The 22,704-nt window shown below is 49.7% G+C and overlaps 1 protein-coding gene across 7 annotated transcripts; it reads left to right on the top strand.

Moving 5' to 3' along the window:
- The first annotated feature begins 1,296 nt into the window (after positions 1-1,296).
- Positions 1,297-21,388, top strand: LOC120699200. Of its 7 annotated transcripts, XR_005685301.1 has the most exons (6): positions 1,297-1,451; positions 2,606-2,768; positions 3,406-3,499; positions 15,797-15,996; positions 16,806-17,034; positions 17,433-17,569. XR_005685301.1 is itself a non-coding variant. In XM_039983105.1 (5 exons), exons 1-5 carry the CDS (start codon positions 1,389-1,391, stop codon positions 21,371-21,373), a joined length of 537 nt encoding a protein of 178 aa, XP_039839039.1. In that variant the 5' UTR covers positions 1,297-1,388; the 3' UTR covers positions 21,374-21,388. The 7 variants fall into 7 exon arrangements, 6 of the variants coding, with proteins under 6 accessions (XP_039839039.1, XP_039839038.1, XP_039839035.1 ...); XM_039983105.1 differs by lacking the exons at positions 16,806-17,034; positions 17,433-17,569 and adding an exon at positions 21,357-21,388; XM_039983104.1 differs by lacking the exon at positions 16,806-17,034 and having other exon boundaries at positions 15,797-15,977; positions 17,433-17,869.
- The last annotated feature ends 1,316 nt before the right edge of the window (positions 21,389-22,704 follow it).

Raw genomic sequence — 22,704 nt, forward strand, 5'->3', positions numbered from 1 at the left:
AATGCCACCGCTAGTTACTGGCTTACAACAACATGCTGGAGACATCTAAACCTCCAAGTTGCAGCTCGGTGGCACGTCCTCTAGGCTCTGGTGTTTCTTAGGAAATGGCAATGGAAAGCTGCCCCCAACATATCTTTTGAGGAGGTTGACATCTACATCTCAAGTACAATCAGTGGCGGAGCTTGCCCAAAATTTTAGCTGGGGCAGAGCATGTTCGCCGCAAGAGAAGAAAACGAGCAAGCCACAGAATCGGCAGCAATTCCATCCGACTGCGATTGCTTGCCATGCCACGAGGGTGAAGGAAGGAAGAGTGAACGGGAGACCCTCATCTAGTCGAATTCCCCATCACCGCCGTGCTCCCGAACGGCGGCAACGCCCCTCCCGCCCCGTGGCTTGTGCCGGTAGCCCTCCCACGCGACATCGTGGATCTCCCATAGGCTGGCGTCCAGCTGCTGCGCTGAGGCCGACGCGCCTCTGGCCCCAGGAAGAGGAAGAGCGGCTCCTCCGCGGATTGCGGCGACAGGCTCGGCCCCTCCTGGTGCCGCCGCAGATGGAGGGAGGGGATGCAGAAAAGGGGGCGAGGCCACCAAGAGGGGCGTCAGATGGGAGGCGCGGAGCAGATGGATGAGGGAGGCCACACGATGCATCGGGTTGGCCAGGAGCAACTCATTCAGTGTGTCACTGGGCTGGGCCAAAAACTAAACTAAATGGGCCACACGACTGCCGCCGGTCCAAAATGACCGTCTTCTTCCTCCGGCCTGCAGGCAGACAGATTGACGGTCGCCTGGAACGCCATGGCGCCATGGGAGGGGCAGGGGAGGGGGTCTCCTCCGCCGGTAGGTGGGGCAGCTGCCCCACCCTGCGTGATGGGTAGCGGTAGTATTTAGGATCTGACAAGTATTGCTAAGGGCGTGGCTAATAGAAGCGATGCCCGCCCACTGCCGGCTGGGAGGAACCTCATGATGGTGGCGGCCCCATATCTCAGCCAATAGGAGTGGAGCCAGACTCCTTCCACCAGCTGCAGCCGACGCACAGTGAAGCGCCCATGCTTCTCTCCCTCCACGTTGGCTCCCAGTCCACTCTGCGCCCTCCACAATACTTGCTCTAAGGTGATTCTCAAAAACCGAAGGTCTCTCTGATCCAACATTGGGTCCCAGGGGCCACAAGGTGCGGCACCGCCGCGCCATCTTTCTAGTGTACCTAATTTTTCTGTGTCCTCTTGCAAACACATGATTTTTTAATGGCTTCTAGCAAAAACAAGCTTTTAACTATATCTTGTGGCAAATTTTGCCAAAGGACCGCCCTTAAAAAAACATCTCGCAAGACGGCTAGAGCTCAGTTCGGCTCTCCAGCCTCCCGGGGCGCCGCTGCAGCGGTGGGTTTCCACAATGGCGGAGGACTCCGGCGCCATCCTCCGCCACATCTCCTCCCTCAAGGACATGCTCGACAAGGTCTAGAATCCACGAACCTCCTCTGACCCGTACAATCGTTTGCTTCCGTTGTTACCACTCGGTCTAGAACGAAGTGATTGGGGGTAGTGTCCGAGTGTCGTCGCCGCGCAGCCTCAATCAGCATCAGCTGGTCTCCACATGGATGAATCCCCTATCCTGGGGTCCTCCAGGCATCCCCCACGGCGAGTTACAACCGTACTAGGGTTTCTATTTCGACTCGACGCGAGTTGCAGAGAAACGGGTTGGTAGAAGCGGGCGGCACCTACTGAATTGGTATTTATTTGAGAGCTGAGAGTACAGACTTTTGCGTGAGTTCAGCTAAGCTGATTTGCTGGTATGTTTTTCAATTGTTGTCAGTAAATTTGTTACGGCCCTTGGTAGTTTTAGTGGATGCCACCTGTTACTTTGTCACTTAAGTTGTACTAATTTTCAGTATTCTGACGCTGCAATAAGATCCAGTTTTCTGCTCAAAATCTGATTAGGCATGCTTGGTGTCATGTCATAGACTTTCATGCAGCATTCGATGGACATGACCTTGAGGGTCACATTAATATGCTTGTTATTTACAAGAATGTGTTTTTAAATGAAAAATACATCGCTCTACCATCTAATTTCTATTTATTGACGAATTAACATAAATCTCTGGGTAGTAAATGAGTAAATTATGAACTGCACAGGTCAAAAATTGTATATGTGGGATGGATGGTCAAACTGTTGACTATCATGTGTATGGTGCATTTGATTGGTTGGGAACCAAATCTTGCCTCATTCTTGTACTGTGTATTATGTCTTCCTGGGTCATATTTGGCATGCCATTATATTTCACATGTGTAGAATGATGTTGTGCTTTAGAAGGAATGTCTTGCCATTGAAGTTTTGTGAACACAATGTAAAACACCTGTCATGGATGACGGGGCCTTCACCTTTATGATAAATCAATGGATGGTTTGCACATGCTACAAAATATGAAATTGGCATGATATAAAGGTGGTCTATGTGGTGCATGCCGTATCCGGTGGTTTACTGAATAACTGATGTCATGATTCGGTTGCAGAGAGCTGAACTTTACAAGTTTTGTTAAGTAGCATGCATTTTCATATTCAACTTCTTGTGATGTTTAACATGCTTATGTTTTGATTCACTCATTGAATTAGGTCAATGAGGAGATTGAACAAAATATAGAAAGGACCAGGGAAATAGAATCAGAAATAGTGAAACATTCTGAAACAGAAAAAGACTATCTTGACAAGGAGTCTGGGTTACTGAAAGAAATATCAGTTGCTGAGTTTGAACTCAATGGCCTTATCCAAGTGGCTGGTAATTATTGCCTTTGGCTTCCATTTTCAGTATTGAAATATTTCTGTACTCTATATCTTTTCTCATTGCTGGTCTACTTTCCTTTGGCCATGTAAGTCACACTACTATTCTTTGCAGCACAATGAGTATGAACTAATTTACTTTGTCATCTTAATTCACTTTTCTTATTTATACTCTCCTCATCTTACATCAGCCAGTCATTATCTCAGTGCTGTTTACCCAGTGATGATCAAAATATCATCACATTCATGTCATCATGTACAAGTTCCCATGTATAAAAGAAATTCAAAGCTAATGACATCAACATTTAGATGAATTATGTCTATTCTTAGAGAACTAGGGCTGACTGTAAGAATTTTTGGACTCAAATCAGCCTTTTCTCTTTTCTACCGAACAATGTTGAGGATCCATGTCTTTCTATTATAGAGGGGATGATAAAATAGTTCAATTATGCCCACAGCAAATGAAAAAAGAATGAGCCACTTCTGTTGTTGATAATGAAGTATTTTCTGAATTGTTGTCTTTGAAATGCCATTTGTCTCTGTTGCATATATTTCATTCTGAATGATCTTAATATTAATCTTTTAAATTCTCTTCGGATTTGCATTCAGTAATCTATTTTTAACTTCTCAAACAGCTGCCGAAACAGATTTACTGAAAGTGATAGAGGGAAATTTGGAGTTCCAGAAAGTTGCTCTCAATGGGATTCGAAAGACACTGTCTGATAAGATGTATGGTACACATTTACACTAATACTGATCTTTAAGGCTTTACTTTGCATCAGACCATCTTGGAAAATTGTCCCTAATGGGAATAGGGCCATTTTCTTGTTAAGTCCAAAACCATTTTTTAAATCTTCAGTGCGTTTCTCCTATTAGTATAATGAAACGCAGCTCTCCTGCGTATTCGAGAAAAAAAATCTTCAGTGCGTAAGATAGATAAGTATGAATCCATCAATTGAATTAACTACTCTAGGTAGTATCGTTGATTGATCCTCTCTACCCTGACAGATTCTGAAATTATCTTTGATTGCAGCTCACAAAACTCAGTAAACTTTAATGCGGGAGTGTAAATATGTTTGTTTCTAGTTTACCTTGGCGCTACTTGCATCAAAGACTACAAACCCATAAGTTTGGTGCAAACTTTACTTCTACCAAACTTAGAGTATATTTGGTAGTTGTAGATATATGTATCGTAGACTGTCATATGTTCCCGGGGCTCCCCAAGTCTTGTACTCTAACATATATACTGGCCGAGGCCTCAATGCAATACATCAATCCATTATACGCATCTATCTTTCCTTCTACATGGTATCACGAGATTAGGGTTACAAGATCCTAACCTAAACCTTCCGCTGCCTCTTGTCACGCCCCTACCTCCTGCACGCCGCCGGCTGTCTTCCACGGCACCCATCCAGGGCATCCCTTGACGGCCTCCTAGCGCGCCCTCGGGCATGTCGTCCATGACCTCTGCCGGGGGCAGCGCCCCTCCTCCGTGGAGGATCCTCTAGTCCGGCGTTGTATCGCGTTAGCAACAGCAGATTGAAGCATACCTCCTTAGTCCTTCCACCCACCATGGAAGCCGTCGCCAACGACCCCGAACCACGGTGCCGTGGCGGCAGCCCGGTCTCCTGTGGCGCCCGCGCCTACCCCGTGTTGCCGTGGTGGCAGCAGGGGCCCCACATGGTGCCTTACTATCGTCGACGAGCTCCCCTAGCGGCACCTTCGCTCCACCCTGTCGATCCCTCCACTGCCGCGGATCGGATGCGCCCCCGTCACAGCCCCAGCAGGATCCGCCCCGCCCGCCCTGCCGCATCGTCGGGCCGGCTGCTTCGGCCGTCAGCATCGATGTCCGCGCGCCAGGGAGGGATGCCTCTTTCGAGGCCCCGCCGCTGCCAGCCGTCCCGGCGCCATCCCAACAGGATCCGCTCTGCCCGTCCAGGTGGAACCCCCTGCCGCTCGGCGGGATCCGTCGGCCGGAGCCCTCCGCTGCCGCCAGTCAGAGCTCGCCACTCGACCCGGCAAGACCCGTGGCTTCGCCCCTTCTTCCCGTCCACACCACCCGCCGCCAGATTGCTCCCTCGCCACTCTGTTTTCCATTTCTCGCTCGTGCTCTGCTGTTTTGGCCTTTGACCCTAGAGGTACTACCAGAGAAGTTGCTGCACTGTTTTTTTCCTTTTGCCCGATCACTGATCGGGATTGCGTCGCCCACCGCCCATCGACCCTACGCCACTACCTTGATGTCGGCATCGACTTCACCGGCCTTTTCTTCCTCTCCGACCATGCGGCACAGCGAGATGGCCGGCACCCTAGCGGGCGCTCGATTGTGCCGCCACGTCGTCCACCCGTTGACCTTCGCCGGCTCGTCTTCGCCTCCACTGATCGGGACGCCTCCACTGACTTCGCCCACAATCATCTCGCCTCACGCTGCTCGGCCTGATCAGCCGAGGTGTGTGATCCACCCAGCTTGCATGACGTCCGTCCTCGTAGTACGCGCTCCTTCACTGAGTACAGAGGGGTGTCGCTGCTTCGCCTCTTCGGGCAGCAGTGGCGCCACCTGTGGTCTTCTCCGCTGTTGCTTCCTCACCGTCGCGGACCACGTCCACGACCTCGTCGTCGACTACGCGTCACTATGCGCCTTGCGCGTATGGTCTTCATCAAGCCATTCGAGTTCTTCGTCGTCTCCTTTGAGCATCGCTGCCGCGTCACCTGGATCGTCCAGTCTTGCGCTGGAAAATCTAGGCTGTACTCGCTTCGTCGCTAGCGTCGCCATCACCTCTTCTCCAAGCAACAGCAGGCGTCGGCATCTTCTACCTTGCCGTTCTTCTGCACCTGCAACCGCCATGGAGGTCTTCTCTGCTGGTCCCCCCCCCCCACGACGGCGTCTGGTTGTGCATCCTCCCTTGCACGTTCGGTATTGGCAACACCGGTGTGTGCCCATCGTCCCCGACGCATTCTCGAGCCTGGCAAACCCGGGCATGTATCGCTCGATGGCCCGACTGCATCAACTTCGGCATCGCTCCCTCTACGACTGCCTCAACCCATCGCGATCTTCGTCTCCTGTGTCTTCTCCATCACACCACCATCATGGCGCCTCCTCGTGCGCCCGCGACTTCATGTGCGGCTACCTCGTCTTCGGCAACTTTGACAGTTTTATGTCTGTTAGAAGCTCAATTCTAACTCTTATTGAGCTGAGAGGATGACAATGAACTTGGGGCAATTTTCTGGGTTTTTCTTCATTCACAAACTCAAAGCCATGTCTTCCAACGGGAGGGGTGGCCACACATATATACAGCCAGCCAAGGGGCTGCTAACTGCCTAGTCTAAGATGCTCCTGCTGTCCTAGAAAAGTAGATGCTAACTGCTGCTGTCCTACTAACTGCAGCTGTCCTAGCAAATTGAAAAACAGTCCAAGATGCTGTACTCTAGGGGCAGCACAAACCCACTGCGTGCTGCAGCAAAAAGGAGATGCTGTAGCCCCACAAAGACCAAGAGTACAAGAATTATTCCCTTCAATGTCAACCACGGCTATCCTATGCATGGCATCTTCGACCATGGCTCCTTGCCCTCCAGCTCGGCTACCTCGACATCGACACAAAGGGCTACCATTCGCATGAGTTACTTGCCGGTTTTCCTTCCAGCTGCAGCATCCGCACCACACCGACGGTATGACTGCGGGGGGATGTTGGTCTGTTGGCTCCTGCTTTCGACTTCTTCTCCAGTCTCACCATTTGCGATACTCCCACTGTGACTGCGGGGAGTGTTAGAGTATATTTGGTAGTTGTACATATACGTATCGTAAACTGTCATATGTATCCCGGTGAGTCTTGCCCCCAAGTCTTGTACTCTAATATGTATACCGGCCGAGGCCTCAACGCAATACATCAATCCATTATACGCATCTCCCTTCTATAGTTGCAGAACAAACTTAAGCCTCACTGTGCGGCAGCATGGTGGGGGCAGCGTTGATGCGGCTGAAGAAGGCAATGGCACCATCGCCTTGATGAAGAACAGAACCAAATCCGGAGCCGGAGGCATCCAAATCCACAATGAACCGGTGAGAGAAATCCGGGAGCTGCAACAACGGGGCTGACATGAGGGCCTGTTTGAGATCCAGGAAGGCACGTTCGGCATCATCTGACCACGAGAAAGCCTCCTTCAACAGGGCAGTGAGGGGACTCGCCACTGCACCATATGCAGAAATTAATTCCCGATAGTAACCTATGAGGCCCAGAAATCCCCGAAGAGCCTTCACTGTACGCGGCTGCGGTCATGACTCCACTACGGCCACCTTGGCGGGATCCATCTTGACCCCTTGCTCGGATATGATATGGCCCAAATACCCAACAGAGGGTGCTCCAAAGAAACACTTGGAGCGCTTCACTGATAACCTGTGCTCACGAAGGAGTTGGAAGTCAACCTTCACATGCTTAAGATGGTCAGTCCAGGAGGAGCTATAAATAAGTATCTCATCGAAAAATACCAGGACAAACCGCCGAAGGAACGAGCCCAACACCTCGTTCATGAGTGCTTGAAAGGTCCGGATCATTAGATAACTCGAAGGGCATCACAAAGGAACTCAAACAGCCCTGATGGGTATGAAAGGTTGTTTTCAAGATATCTTCAGCATACATCCGAATCTGGTAATAGCCGCTCCGTAAATCCAGCTTGGTGAAGAATTTTACTCCCTTCAATTCATCGAGGAGCTCGTCCACCACAAAGATTGTAAATTTATTTTTGATGGTTCAGTCATTGAGAGCCCTGTAATCCACACAGAAGTGCCACGTACTGTCGGGCTTCTTCACCAACAGGACTGGTGCTGAAAATGACGAAGTGGACGGCCGAATAATCCCCTGTTCCAGCATGTCTGCAGTTTGTTTCTCCAACTCATCTTTTAAGAGCCGCGGGTAACGATACGGCCTGACCACCACTGGCGCCGTGTTGGGCAGCAAGTGTATCTTTTGATCTTGCCAGAGAGGTGGAGGGAGACCACGCGGCTCTACAAAGAGGTCAGTGAATTCTGCCAGCAGTACCTTGGGGTACCCCTCTCCTCTTAAGCTGACTGAGGCACAAATTCAGCTGATCATTGACAAGATTGGGGACTAGCTGCCAAGTTGGAAAGCTGATCTACTTACGAAAGCTGGAAGGAAAGTTTTTGTACAATTTGTTCTCACTTCCATGTTGATTTACCTAGTTTGGCGCTGGATCTTGTAAAAGAGTAGGAATGGGGAAGACACCTCTCACCCAATCAAGTATCGTCACCCTTGTTGTCGCCCTTTCCGCTGTCTGGCATCGTCGCCTTGGTCATCCTGGCCTCGAGTCTTTGTCCAAGCTCGTCAGCACCTCAGCCATATCATGTACTAAAGGCATGGATGACTCGCTTTTTCACGCTTGCCAACTGGGTTGTCACATAAGTTTACCTTTTCCTACTTCATCTTCTCGAGCTCTCAAGAATCTCAACTTAATTCATTGTGATTTGTGGACCTCTCCTGTCGTGTGTTTGGTTATAAGTATTATTTGGTCATTCTTGATGATTGCTCTTGCCATTTATGGATATTTCCGCTTCGCCTTAAGTCTGAAAAGTTCTCCACTTTATCTCGCTTTTTTTTTTCTTATGTGATGACTCAGTCTGGCTGTGCTATCAAGAACGTGCAAAGCGACAATGGGCGTGGGTTCAACAACACCTTTGCTCGCTCCTTCCTTGACGTGGCGCCCTCCTCCGGATGTCTTGCACGTACATGTCCTCCCAGAATGGCAAGGCGAAACCTATGATCCGCTCAGCGACCAATGTTATCCACTCAATGTTGTTCCAAGCATCACTTCCTGCTTCCTACTAGGTTGAAGGCCTACAGACCGCTACCTACCTTCTAAGTCGCCTCCCCACCAAAACCCTTGCCCTTGGGACACCATTTTTCTCGCTCTTTGGGAAACTGCCCTCATACGGACATTGTAGAGTTTTCGGTTGTGCTTGCTACCCTAATCTCTCAGCCACTTCTCACAAGCTTTGCCTGTGTTCCACCCTTTGTGTTTTTGTTGGTTATATTCATCTTATCACAAAGGCTACATGTGTCGGGATCTTTCCACTAATCGGATTCTCATCTCTCGGTAAGTTGTCTTTGATGCAGCTTTGTTTCCCCTCTCCAACATGCCTTGTTCCACTAATGAGCTTGATTTCCTGCAGTCTGATCACGAGGTCTCGATGTTCCTCATCGAGCCTCGCCCTCATGGTGCTCTGAGCGCACCCCCTGCAAGTCTCCCTAAGGATGCCACGGTGTGCCCACCTGTGGTGTCTGCGCCACGCCTGGTGCCACTGCCCATGCGTGATTTCGCTCCCTCGACGTCCTCGATGACCGTGCCATGCGGCCACAGCGCCCACGATGTCCACCCTCCGCGATGCCGGCGCCAGTGTTGCCCCCGCCCGCTTGTGCCACCCGTAGCCAAGGTCTACATATGCGCCGACCGCGGACGGCCGCACCAGCCTCTTCCTCCCTTCCCAAGGGAGCTGTGCCAATTCTGCCAGTGGTGAATCAACACACGATGGACACCTGTGGGAAGCTTGGCTTTCGACAGCCCGCGGCGTCCACACATCTACACCGCTTTGGTCGGTCCCGAAGACCATTCGCGCTGCTCTCGCCAACCCCAATTGGTGTCATGCCATGGAGTAGTTTAGTGTTGTCATGTCTAACAACACGTGGTCCCTCGTTCCCCATCCTCCTGGTGTGAACCTTGTGACCGGCAAGTGGATTTTTCGTCACAAGTTTCATGACGACGGCTCCTTGGATCGGTACAAGGCTCGATGGCTTCTTTGAGGCTTCACGCAATGTCTTGATATTGATTATTATGATACCTTCAATCCTGTTGTCAAGCCTGCAATAGTTTGCACTGTTCTGTCCTTGGCTCTCTCTCTCTCAGGACTGGCCGATTCATCAGCTCGATCCTTGCAGTTCATCGCCGCCCGGATGGTTTGTTCCTCTCCCAGCCGCAGTACATTCTGGATGTTTTTGAGTGTGGACACTCATGCCAAGTTGTCAGCTTTAGCAGGTGACCTCCTCAGCGATGCGACTCACTATCGTAGCCTCACTGGTGCTTTGCAGTATCTCATATTCACTCGCCTAGACATCCCTTATGGAGTTCTGCAGGTCTGCTTACATATGCATGCTCCTCGGGATCCTCATCTCTCGGCAGTGAAGTGAATATTGCGGTATCTTCGAGGTACATTACACCACGGCCTTCTCTTTCGTCTGTCGTCATCATCTGAGCTTGTGGTTTACACGGACGCTGACTGGCCACGTGTTCGGACACATGCAAGTCCACTTTCGGCTATGCTGTCTTCTTGGGCGGTAACTTGATCTCCTGGTCTTCCAAACGCCAGAAGACCGTCTCTCGTTCGAGTGCTGCGGTTGAGTAGGGCTGTCGCCAACGGTGTTGCTAGCTTCATCAGCTTCTACAGGAGCTTTATCGACCATTGTCCAAGTCGACTCTAGTATATTGGGACAATGTTAGTGCAGTCTACTTGTCTACCATCCCAGTCCAGCATTAGCGCACGAAACTTGTTGACATTGACCTCCACTTCGTGTAGGAACGGGTTGCTATTGGTGACGTTAGCGTTCTTCATGTCCAGATGAGGTCCCAGCTTGTTGATATCTCCACCAAGGGTCTCTCCACCTTGGTTTTCACTGAGTTTTGGTTCAGTTTGAACGTCTGCAGCTCCGACATTCCGACTCGGTGTGTGTGGGGGGGGGGGGGGGTGGAGGGTTAGAGATATATCTCCTCTAGTTGTGTTCGGCATTCGATACAGTCCTGTTAGACTCCTGCTTATCAAGTATGAGATGAGATCGGCATCTGCCCTCTGATTTTGTTTCTAGAAGTCAAGGTGGTTGAGATTGCCTTGATCTCTTCCCTATATATTATACACTTGATTACTCAGGTCGTTTATGCAATCTATTCAATGTGATATCTTTGCTATCAGCCGCGAAGGAGGTTGAGGACCAGCTGAGACTCGTGCACGCCGTGGTCGACGTCACGGAGGGCATCGGCGACATTCCTCATCTTCTAGCATTATTCAAAAATTGAAGCATTACCTTGAGTCATGGAATGGAATTTGTGGGCGAGGAAGATGGCACGGGGCTCCTTGTTGGCGCGGAAGAGGTCCTTGATGGCGACCTAGAGCTCCCGCGCGAATCGGTCCTTGCCCTCAATGGCGAGGTCAAGAACAAAATCGCCGACGAAGTCGTAGATCCACGTCTAGACGCAGCAATCGGCCCAGTCCCAAGCAGGATCGTTGGCGCACTGCGGAGAGGAGTGGTCGATGTGCGGCATGAGAATCAGAGAATCCTGGTCTCTTTGATACCATGTAGAAGAGTAGGAATGGGGAAGACACCTCTCACCCAATCAGGGGGGTGGATTGCATATATAGCCAATATGGCTGAGTATACATGGAAGGTTATATCAGCAATAAACACAGCTGTAACTACTGCTAGAATCAGGGTGTCATAATCGTAAGATTGTGTATGATGCGTGGGATGTATTGCATTGAGCCCATAGGGCGAATATATAGGAGTACACAGCTTGGAGGGCAAGTAGCCTCTCCTAGGGATAAGGAAGGTTATCCTGGGATTACAATCAATACTAAACTAACCATATCTAGAGTTGCCTAATATACTCTAACAATAATGCCTAATAGATCTCCCTCAATGGGCTTTAAAGGAAATTGATAAAGTCATTAGAGGGTTCCTGTGGAGAGGAAGAAAGGATGCTAGAGTGGGACACTGCCTACTTGCTTGGCCAAAAGTTACAAGACCACCTAATCTCGGGGGCCTCGGCATTTCCCATCTTCAGAACATGAGTTCGGCGCTGAGATTAAGATGGTTGTGGTTGCAAAAAACTGAGCTAGAGAAAGCATGGGCTTTCTTCCCCGTCCAAACTCAACCTCAGGTCAAAGAATTCTTTGCTATAGCTATTGTGACAGAAGTCAGAAATGGTAAAAACACATTATTCTGGACTGCTAGATGGTTGCTTGGCCAAAGCTTCGAGCAAACACTGCCACATCTGTTCAGTTCAGTGGCAGCCAGAGCAAACAAGAAAACAGTACATGCAGCACTCTGATGGAAGCTGGATTTATGATATAAGAGGTGCTTTTAACTCTGCCGATGGTGCTCGAATACCTCCAGCCGTGGGAACTTCTTTCAACTGTTCAATTACAGCCTGAAGTGGAGGGCACACATATGTTGCAATTTTCAGCTTCTGGTCAGTACTCCACAAAATTAGCATATGAAGCATTATTCATTGGGGCCATTGAATTTAGTCCTTGGTAAAAAATTTGGAAGAGATGGGCCCCAGGAAAATGCAAATTTTTCATGTCGACAGTGGCTCATTATAGATGTTGGACTGCAGACCGTATTGCAAGAAGAGGCCTTCTCCACCCTGACGCATGCCCTCTATGTGATCAGGTTGATGAAAAAAATTCACCACACTACCTGCTGGTCTCATGCGTTTTCTCATGCCAATTATGGTTCAACATCCTGCAATTCTTTGGCTTAGGTGTCCTAGCCCCACAGCTCAATGACTTGTGCTTTGAAGATTGGTGGGTATTAGATATGTATAGCTAGCTCTGTGTTTCGATTCGCCAAAGTCGACAACCCAATGGTTGGCGTTCTGGAGGGAGAGCTGGTTCAGTGCTGCCACCAGTGCGGCCTGGTCCCAAGTTGGCCCGTTGGAGACACCTGGAGGGGTGCAAATGCCGTCTGGGCCTGAGGAACAGCACCCAGAAGGCCCTGGCTGCCAGGGTACCAGCGCCATAGGGGCTTGTCCGCCAAACTGCTGGGAATAAGCCTTGTACGCTGGTCTTTGTGGTTGGCAGCAGCACATGGTCCTTGCATGGTCCAGCTGCAGCATGTGGGGTCTTTGTTTTCAGCATATAGGACAGTAGGCATCTCTAGAACAGTAGCATCTCTAGAGGACAGCATCTTAGACCACCTTTTAGACAAGCATCTTAGACTAGTGTACAACATCTTTGGCTGCCTGCCCTGGCTGCCTATAAATGTGTAACCTCCTCTCCCGTGGAGAGCATGGCTGTGTGTTTGTGAATGAGAAAAAAATCCTAGAAAATTGCCCCAAGTCCACTGTCATCCTCCCAGCTCAATGAGAGTAAAAAATGAGCTTCTAACAATCCTCTCAGCTCAATGAGAGTAAAAATTGAGCTTCTAACACAAACTAGGCTGCGTCAAGTCCACGGGCTGCCTGGGCGCGGTTGGCCCATGGGTTGCGAGGGGGCACTGCTGGCCTACTGGCGGCTGGCGGCCGCGTTTGCCCTCCTCCCGCGCCCACTTTCTTCTGCTCACCGTTGTGCCCGCCAGAGCCGCCGTGTGGTGTGCCAAAGGAAGACGAGTGGCACCCGCCCGGCTGGGTGGAGTCGGAGGTGCCAGAGGTAGTGACAAGAGCCATCCATGCCACGATGCGGTCCCCGTCAATTAGCCGCAGCTCCTTGAGGACCAACATGTCGTCGACGCGCGTGAAGTCGGGGAGGAGGAGGAGTTGGCGATGTCTTCCATGGTGTTGATGAAGCGCTCGTTGACGATGCCGAGGAGTTTGAGCACGTCTTCATATGTTGGGCATACGTTGAGACAGAGGAATCACCTTGCTTGATGGAGTGGAACTCATGCGAGAGGAAGATGGCTCGAGATTCCTTGTTGGCTTTGAAGAGACGTTCGATGGCTGTTCAGAGGTCGTGGGCGGACTGGTCATCGCCCTGCATGGCGAGGTCGAGGACCGAATCATCGACGGAGCCGAAGATCCAGGTCTTGGCGCAGCAATTGGCGAGGTCCCATTGGGGGTTGTTGGGGTGTGGAGGAGACGAGTTGTCGATGTGCGGTTTGAGCCCAAATTTGCCGCACATTGACTTGAAGGAGGCCCATTTGGTGTAGTTGGAATTCTTCATTTCCAACGTCACCGGCACATGAGCCTTGACGGAGATGGTGGCATAGGGGTGCACAACCACAGGTGGTGGCGGCAGGGCTTGGTTGCGCAGAGGGACGTCGTCGATGGCGGGGATGGTCCTATGTCGGAGGTAGGCAGGGTGCCGGCGACACGAGCAGGCGTCGAGGCAGACATGGCAGCGGCACAACCAGCAGAGTGGTGGGGGCACCGGTTGGAGGGTGGCGCGCGGCGAGGGAGTCGCCACACAGGTTGGTGGACGCGTTGCGATGGATCTTGCGGCGCGGATTAGAGGGAAGGATGCAACTGAAAAGGAAAGGTAAGAACCGATTGATCTGGTCTCTTGACCATGTAGAGAGGTAGAAATGAGGGAAACACCACACACCCAATCAGGGCGGGTCATTCATATATATATATATATATATATATATATATATATATATATATATATATATATTGCCAATGGGCTATGGTATACAAGTAATGTTGTAGAGGTCGTCTGAGCTATTGCGGCGAAGCCTCACGCGTCTTCTCAGGGTATCCTTAACAGAAAAACCAAAAGCGTCAAACTCTATAGAACAATTATTGTCGGGTGTGAATTGATGAACGGAAAGAAGGTTTTGTACTAGAGACGGGACAACAAGGACATTGTTCAAAGTAAAATTTGACACATTGGTTTTTAGGGAGGAGGTTCCATGACTCGAAACGGGAAGGTTATGACCATTACCAGCTGTGATAAAGGAATGAGAAGGGGTGAGGCGTGGGTGGAGTATACCATCCGACGATGTCAGAGTATACCTGCCACTGCCACTGCCCATGCCTACCTCGCCGCCTCCACCAACATATGGCATCATCGTCTCGGTCATCCAGGATCCGCCACCATAGACATTCTTCGGAATAATTCATCTATTTCTTGTAATAGGGTCGGTCATAAACTCAGCTAGGGAAACATGTTCAGCTCCCTTTCTCGAGTTCTACTTCATATAGTACAACTCCTTTCGAAATTGTTCAGTACGATGTTTGGACGTCTCCTGTTGCTAGCATTTCGGGATCTCAGTATTACTTGGTTATACTAGATGACTTCTCACATTTTTGTTAGACGTTCCTTCTAGTTCACAAGTCCGAGGTTCACACCCACATTTCCCACTTCTGCAACTACGTCCAAACACAGTTCGGCCGCCCGGTCAAAAGCGTCCAAGCGGACAATGGCACTAAGTTCGTTAACCGTTACCTCACAGATTTCTTTTCTGCCAGAGGCATTCACCTTCGGCTCCTGCCCATACACCTCACCCCTGAATGGCAAGGACGAACATATCATTCGCACCCTGAACAACATATGCCGAACACATCTTATCCACACACACATGCCTGCCTCCTATTGGGCTGAAGCTCTTGCCACGGCCACATACCTCCTCAATAGGAGGCCGTCTTCTGCTGTGCAGAACAATGTTCCCTACACCATCCTCTACCACAGCCCACCTGATTATTCCCATCTGCTACCCCAACATGTCTGCCACGAGACAACACAAGCTCGCCCCTCGCTGGACCGGTTGTGCCTTCCTCGACTACCCCTCCTCGCACAATGAACACACAGCTAGCTATACATATCTAATAGTGGGCCAACGCAAGTAAAAGGGTTTCTGGTCAAGTGAAAAAGAGGCCCAACTCCATCATCATTTTAAGCGCTTGGTCACTGTGGATCCACCGCAACCATTGTGTTTTCGATGGAGGTTCTCCCAGCATGACTACCGTCATCTCGGCCTTCAAAGAAGTGCGATTGTGGGCGTTGGCGGGGGCTCGAGGAGTGTCTCACCTTCCCTCCTGCAACTTAGTTTGGTCCTATGTTGTTCTGGTCCCCTTTACCCAGCATTTAGAAAGAGAGACAACTTGTTGTTTTAAGGGTGTGTTACAGATCCTAACGTTTTGAACTAGGGGCTCTTTCCCCCTCTTTTCTTCTTAATATATTGATGCGCAGCTTCCCTGCGCGTTCGAGAAAATAATAGTTTACCTTGGTGCAATGAACTGAGCTCTAAATCATTGGTATGTTTAGTCTTATGTATTGTCTCTGTCTGACTGTTGGATGTTCTATGTTGTCAGGGAAAGGTTCATCAATGAATCTAAAGGGTTTCAAGCTAATATGGTCAAAGTTTCAAATGAAGATTTAGTTATATTACTGAAGGAAAAAGGTTTGTTGGATGATGAGAGTGAGAACCTGAAAACAAAGATCAACACTATACATAGTTCATCGAAGGAATACATTGCAGAGATTCTTGATGATGTAAGTACAGAAATTTCAGGTAAGTGATAACATGGATTTTTTTAGCTGAAAATTCGGACTCTGTTAGTTTTCATCCCTTCTTGTTTTACTATGTATTTTGTTTTGAGTCCAATGTTTTGCTATATGTCTGGCTGTATTTCTTGTATTTCATTGAACTGCGTCCACTAGCTTCTTACCCTAGTAATCCACGTTTTGGTCATCTGGTAATTTGAATATATGGTTTTCTGGACTTTTCTTGAATATCCATGATATCTGCTTTTCAGTTTTTCTAAGAAATTTTGGATTAGTACTGCTCTTGGTATCTAAAGCATTATTGTTAGTAATAATAACCATGCACATCTATTTGATTTATTTTCTAGTTATTGTGCATAAAATTTTTATCGTTGCACGGGATCACTTCTCTCATTCACCAATCTTCTCATTTGATAAGAGAAGAATATACTTATGTGCTATTTGCCTATTATGCTGTGTGCAATGTGCAGTTCAGCTCATATATGTTCACTAGTTTATTGATCAAATAGCCGGTTATTTGACAATGAACTACAACTGTCTTACTCATTCTTACAAGATTTTTTTTTTCTAATTCGTCACCTTTCAACTGGAATCTATCCCACCCCACCCCACCTCTCTTGTGTCAGGGCTCTCCTTATTTTTGCCATTGTTCTCACACAAACACAAAATTATAGGAAAACTCATTTGACTAACAGGGGTCTCACAAAAAAAAACAGAAAGACATGAATACCTCAAGTCGGAGATAGATCATCTGAACACCTATTTGGATTCTACTAAATCAGAGTGAATCAATGAAACCTTTGCTTCATATTTCAGACAGGAGCTTTCGAGAAAATATTTCAGACAGGTTACAGCCTAGAAGTTTGTTGTACAGCTGTGAGCCTGGGGAAGCCATTAAGAGTAAGCCTGCAGTAGGAGCAGAGTCAGCATTGGGACACGGATGAGAGTGCTTTGGCATTATTTTGGTCAATGTAGCTGCTTATTAGATGGTATTAATGGTAAGAACAAGGACTCATGGCACGCCCACAGAGACGGGAAGAGACTGGTATGCATTGGCGATGTCACTGACGTCACGACATCATATCCATAGTAGCAATCTTTAGCAAGGATATTTCAAATTATTTTGGTGAAATGGGCATATTGGACTCTTGGACAAGAAGGGTTTTACTGATGGAATTTGTAAAAACAATAATAGCAATGGGGAATGCATATGAAGTGCAGAATTGTAGTTGGCAAATGAAGAAATTAAACTTTCCATAGTGGCAAAAAATATTTTTTGACAAAAAAGATACTATCCACAGTTCTCCTGAGTTTTCATATCATTGTTCCTGTATCAGTTGATTTATTAATAACTTGTCATTACATTCTATTATTTGGATATACACACTTGAGTACCATATATTCTACCTAAAGCTAAACCTCTTGGTTTCTTGACTGCTGCAGTTCTGGAGTCTGAGCTACGGTACAAGATTTCTGAATATAAAGATATTTTGAAGGATATAAACAACCTGAAGGTTCTGTTTCGTTCAAGCAATTCATAGGACTTATCCCTGTCACGACAATTAACCTGAAGGCTCTGGCCTGGCAATTAACCTTCGAGCAGAGCCCAAATGTTTTGGTTGATTGTGACTTTTTTGTTGATGAGGTAGCCCACCACGTCATGTCAAAAGGACATACGAGGTTGCTACTGACATCTGGATGAAGGAAAAAAATTACAGATTCTCCGGTAGCTTAATACCAATAGTTTGTACTCCCTCCGTTCATAGCAAAATATGTATCTAGATTTTCCAAAATGATCTATAATTTAAAACAGATGGAATACAATCTTCTTTCTAAGAAGAGAAAAACATAAAGAGAAAATTTCATGTGTAGCATCCAAACAACTTGCTCTTCACTCTCTAACATCCAAACTTAAAAAGTTCCCCATGAGTGCACCACAGAAAATTTTATTCCCTATAACTTCGTGTTAACTGCAAGGGCCCCTCTTTGATTTCCACGTCCTATCTGGTACATGGTTGCTATGTTAGACGCCGCCTAGGTTGGTTTGGCGCCAACCACGGCTACACACACGTTGTCGTAGACCCGTAGTAGCCCGTGGGGAGCCCCAGCTCGGGCATGCCGTGGAAGTTGACGATGACCACCACCACGCGCACCTCCTCCTCCGGCGGGAGCTCGAGCGCGGCCGTACGGGCACCCCAGATGGCCGTCGTGAGTGCCTCGAAGGTCGTGGCCCTGAGTTTCGGCGGGATGCCCCTTTTGATCGCGGTGACATTGTCTGTACCGAAGGTGAAGGTTCGCACGACCATGTCGCCAGGCGGCGGCGGCACCGGGTCGAACTCACGGTGAAGGAACGCTGGGTTTGGCGGGCGGCGTGCTTCCAGGAGCTCGTGGGACCATGCATGCCGGCTTGATGGTGGGCGCGGGGAGGCCGCTGGCCAGCTCGGCCACGTGGATGGTGTGGTTGAGGTGCAGCGCGAGGATGAATTAAGTCGCCGCAGAGCAGCCGAGTCACCTGGATGAGCAGCACGGGGCAGTTGATCACGCCACCAAAGCCGTCCACGTCGAACAGCAGCTGGTCCATGCACGGGAGCGGGTAGTAGGGCACGAGCGCCTCGCCGAGCGCACGGCGGATCGCGCCCGCCGGGTTGCGGCCGTTGGCATGCGCGTGCGCCCCGCCGCGGTAGAAGGGGAGGAACGGGACCTGCCCACGCAGCGTCTCGTGGTCGTCAATGTCGGATAGGCCGACGAGCACCGGCGCTCTCTGGCGCACTGGGAATACTAGCGTGGCCATGGCCGGCGCCTGTACACGCTCCTTTGGTTCCGAGCGCCGTCCACGGGCCTCCTCACCCGCGGCCGAGCGCCGCCCAGGGGTCGCCCGCGCCCAAGCGGAGCCCCCGCGGCTGAGAACCGCGTAGGACCCTCGCCGCCCGCGCCGCCAGATGTGCCCCTTGGGTACGCCATTCCCTCGATCTAGGCTTGAGGAATGAGTGAGGGAAAGAAGACAGAGGCGAAGACGCACAGGATTTCAACGGAGTGAGTGGGGAGGCAAGGAGTATTTTCACGCTGGATCCACATCCAAACTCACGGTAGAGGCTGCCGGAATGGATAGAAGTGCTAGATTGGGAACAAAATTTTCTGTGGTGTACTCATAAGGAAGTTTCCAAGTTTAGATGCTACAGGAAAGAGTAAGTTTTTTGGATGCTACACTGAGAATTTTCTCAAATATTAAACCGAAACATTACGAGCTTGAGTACGTATAAGCTGCCAAGAAACACCAAAAGGTGTTCAGACCCATTAGCATGTTCCTAAATATAGCTTTCACAATACGATAATGCTAATCATATGGCGTCTGATGCGGTAAAAAATATCGGACGCGGGTGGGCACCACGTGACCAGCCTCCCACCGACAGCCCCTCTCTCGTTGTTTGTTTATTCGGTAATGCTCGGACGTCCTGTCCACTCGACGCGGCTCGCTCGTCTCTCCCTCCGGCATCCTCTCTCCCACCGCACGCATCTTCCTCGATCGCCGGCAGCGGCGCCCTCGCCCACCCCGGCGTCCTCCTCACATGGACCTCGCGCGGCTGGCCCGTTGTTTGTTTATTCGGTAATGCTCGGACGTCCTATCCACTCGACGCGGCTCGCTCGTCTCTCCCTCAGGCATCCTATCTCCCACCGCGCGCATCTTCCTCGATCACCGGCAGCGGCGCCCTCACCCACCTCGGCGTCCTCCTCACTCAGACCTCGCGCGGCTGGCCCGTTGTTTGTTTATTCGGGAATGCTCGGACGTCCTATCCATACGCGGCTCGCTCGTTTCTCCCTCCGGCATCCTCTTCCCCCCCGCGCGCATCTTCCTCGCCGGCAGCGGCGCCCTCACCCACCCCGGCGTCCTCCTCACTCGAACCTCGCGCGGCTGGCCCATTGTTTGTTTATTCGGGAATGCTCGGACGTCCTATCCACTCGACGCGGCTCGCCGGCATCCTCTCCCCCACCGCACGCATCTTCCTCGCCGGTAGCGGCGCCCTCACCCACCCCGGCGACCTCCTCACTCGGACCTCGCGCTGGCGGGCGGAGCGTGCCGGCAGAGCTCGCACGGCCAGGAGCGGGCGCCGGCGGAGCGAGCGCAAAGGCAAGGGGCAGAGCTCCCCGTGCCTAGGGCGGAGCAAGCCGGCGGCGTGGCGAGCTGCGGGCTGCGGGTGGCGGCCAGTGGGCGGAGACACTGCAGACCCCGCAGGTGGCCATGTGTTGCAGTAGCTATCTTGTGTTGTTGTAGTAGAGTTTCTTTGATATTGCAATAGATATCTCATGGTAGATATTGATGTTGCAATTATTCTTTCAAGATGTTGCAATTATGGTTTTGGATGTTGCAATATTCCTCCTATTGATATTGATGAATATTGCAAGAAACATGGTGCAAATGTTGCGGTGAGAATTTTTTCTTGGATTCAGGTGCAAAGACGTATTTGATTTTTTGAATGTTGCAAGAGGCTGATGTGTGGGGCCCAACTACAAGAGAGAAGGAGGTGCCGCTAACGCATGGGGAGCCGGAGCAGGAAAGGAAAAGGAGGAGAAGAAGATGGGCCGCATTCGGCCCAGACGGCCAAACAGCAGAGGGAGCCCGTTCCACTTTGAAGCCCGCTAACTCTTTTCTTTTTCTTTTTCTTTTTACACAGAACTGACATGTGGGTCCCACATGTCGGTGAGACCCAGAGACTCACTCGTTGACACATTGGCCCATTGACTGGTCAACGCTGACATCAATATGGGCCATCCTGACGTTAGCAAAGACCGATCCCCTAGCTAACGTCAGCATGCCACGTGGCATGCCCAGAGGCTGCCACATGTCACTGATATGTTTTTCTATTTTCCGAGATACTTTTATTATATTTATAAATGCTTTTAACCTTAGAAATATCATAATAAATCAACCATTGCTTCAAAAATTATGAAACCAGTTTCATAATTCTTCTAAAATCACGACCTACTCATTAGAATAGGAATTTTATTGATTTGGATCTTATTTTGGGGAGTTTGGTGCACCTTTGCACTTTGGTCCTTCTTCGTAATTTCGAATAGGACCCGACGCCGAGGAGTTAACTGGAGGCCAGGACTACCCCGAGACTTATCTGAAGTTGCTTTCTATCCAAGTACACGGTAGGAGTAAGTAGCTCGATAGCTGTGGGCGTGGTGCCCAGGCTTGGTTAGTTATCTCAGGTTGTGTTCCACCCCACGATACCGTTGTGGTATGCAGCAGGTGGTGACAGCACTGTCCGTCCCTTGTAGTGAAAGTGATCTAGGCCCTTAAGTGGGTTTTGGTGGTTAATGACCAAACACATGTGCATTTAATTGTGTATTCAAGCATGTGTGCAGGTGATGATTATGAATAGGTAAATCAAGTGACGACGGATGACCCCTCAAAAAGGAAATGAAAAGGTGGTGTTCAAGCGTACTCAAGATATTAGATTTTATATTTAAAATTTGAGTATAGGAACGCCGTACTATGAAGAGGGACTTGGTTCAAGGGTTTTGATTTAAAACTAGTGCTCAAGAAAACCTAGACAAACATTTGTGAGTCACAAAAAACACTCAAAAAACAAAACATGAGGGTTTCTACTGCCAAACCCGGATACTCCGGGTATAGGGCCGGATTCTCCGGACCCTGTTACCCGGAGTCTCTGGATGTCTGATTCAAAGAGAAAAATGATTCTGGCCCGGAGTTTCCGGGCTTATACCCGGAGTCTCCGGGTAACCCTTGGCCAACGGCTAGTTTCTGTGTCAAGGGGTATAAATACACCTCATAGCTGTTGGTGGCTCTTAAGTTGACAATCCAGCCGCCAACTTCTGCAGCATTTCATAACATTTGAGCACCAAACTTAGTTATAGGGCTTTTTGCTAATTGGTTCCTCGAGTTTTGGTGAATTGTGATCTGCAGGCACCCACAGGTTAAATACAAAAGATAACACAAGTGAACACACAAGAAAAGCACAGAAGATCGCTACCTGCGTTTCACTTACAAAAAGGGCCCACCTGATAGACCAAACCGACCAACCAAGCCCCCGCACCGACCATCTGACATCAGGACCCACCAGGCAGTGTACCAGAGAAGGACGGTTGCCAGAGGCGGTGAAGTGGGGCCGGCCGAACCAGCCCTGCTTCCCGTCCAGATGCATTTTGGTGGGAAGATTGATCTGATCCTCTAGAAGTCAGTTTGCAACGTTTCCATACAAGGAGATGGCGGGAACCGACCTCTCCAAGCTATATAAGGGGCCTCCCACTACTCTCACCATACACAACACATTAGAGAGAAAGAGGAGAAGGGGAGAGTCCACCCTTAGAGTTGCTTTGTAGAGTAGGCTAGGGAGTGTGCGAGGAGAAGCTCGGAGGTGTGCCGGAGTTGTCGGCTACCCTCTTCTTGTAATTTGACGGGTACGAACCTATTTCGAGTAAGTATCCGGGTCTTCATCTACTTGTTGAGTTCTTATAAGAGTTAAGCTTTTGTTATCTTTTGCTTGTGGGATTATCGTCTGTCCTCGTTACGGGTGTTCTAGTCTAAGGGCTCGAGTCGTGGACGGAGTCGGGGCTAGAATAGTAATCGATAGTGTAGACGTGGTGTCTAGGCTAGAGGTCACCTTTGTTTGCATACCTTCTCCATGTTCTGTCGGGGTAGGTGGCAGGTGGTGACAGCCCTGTCCGTCCCTTGTAGTCTCCCATGTGAGGG

The sequence above is a fragment of the Panicum virgatum genome, chromosome 3K (genome assembly GCF_016808335.1).
Source record: "Panicum virgatum strain AP13 chromosome 3K, P.virgatum_v5, whole genome shotgun sequence".
Lineage (NCBI taxonomy): Eukaryota > Viridiplantae > Streptophyta > Magnoliopsida > Poales > Poaceae > Panicum > Panicum virgatum.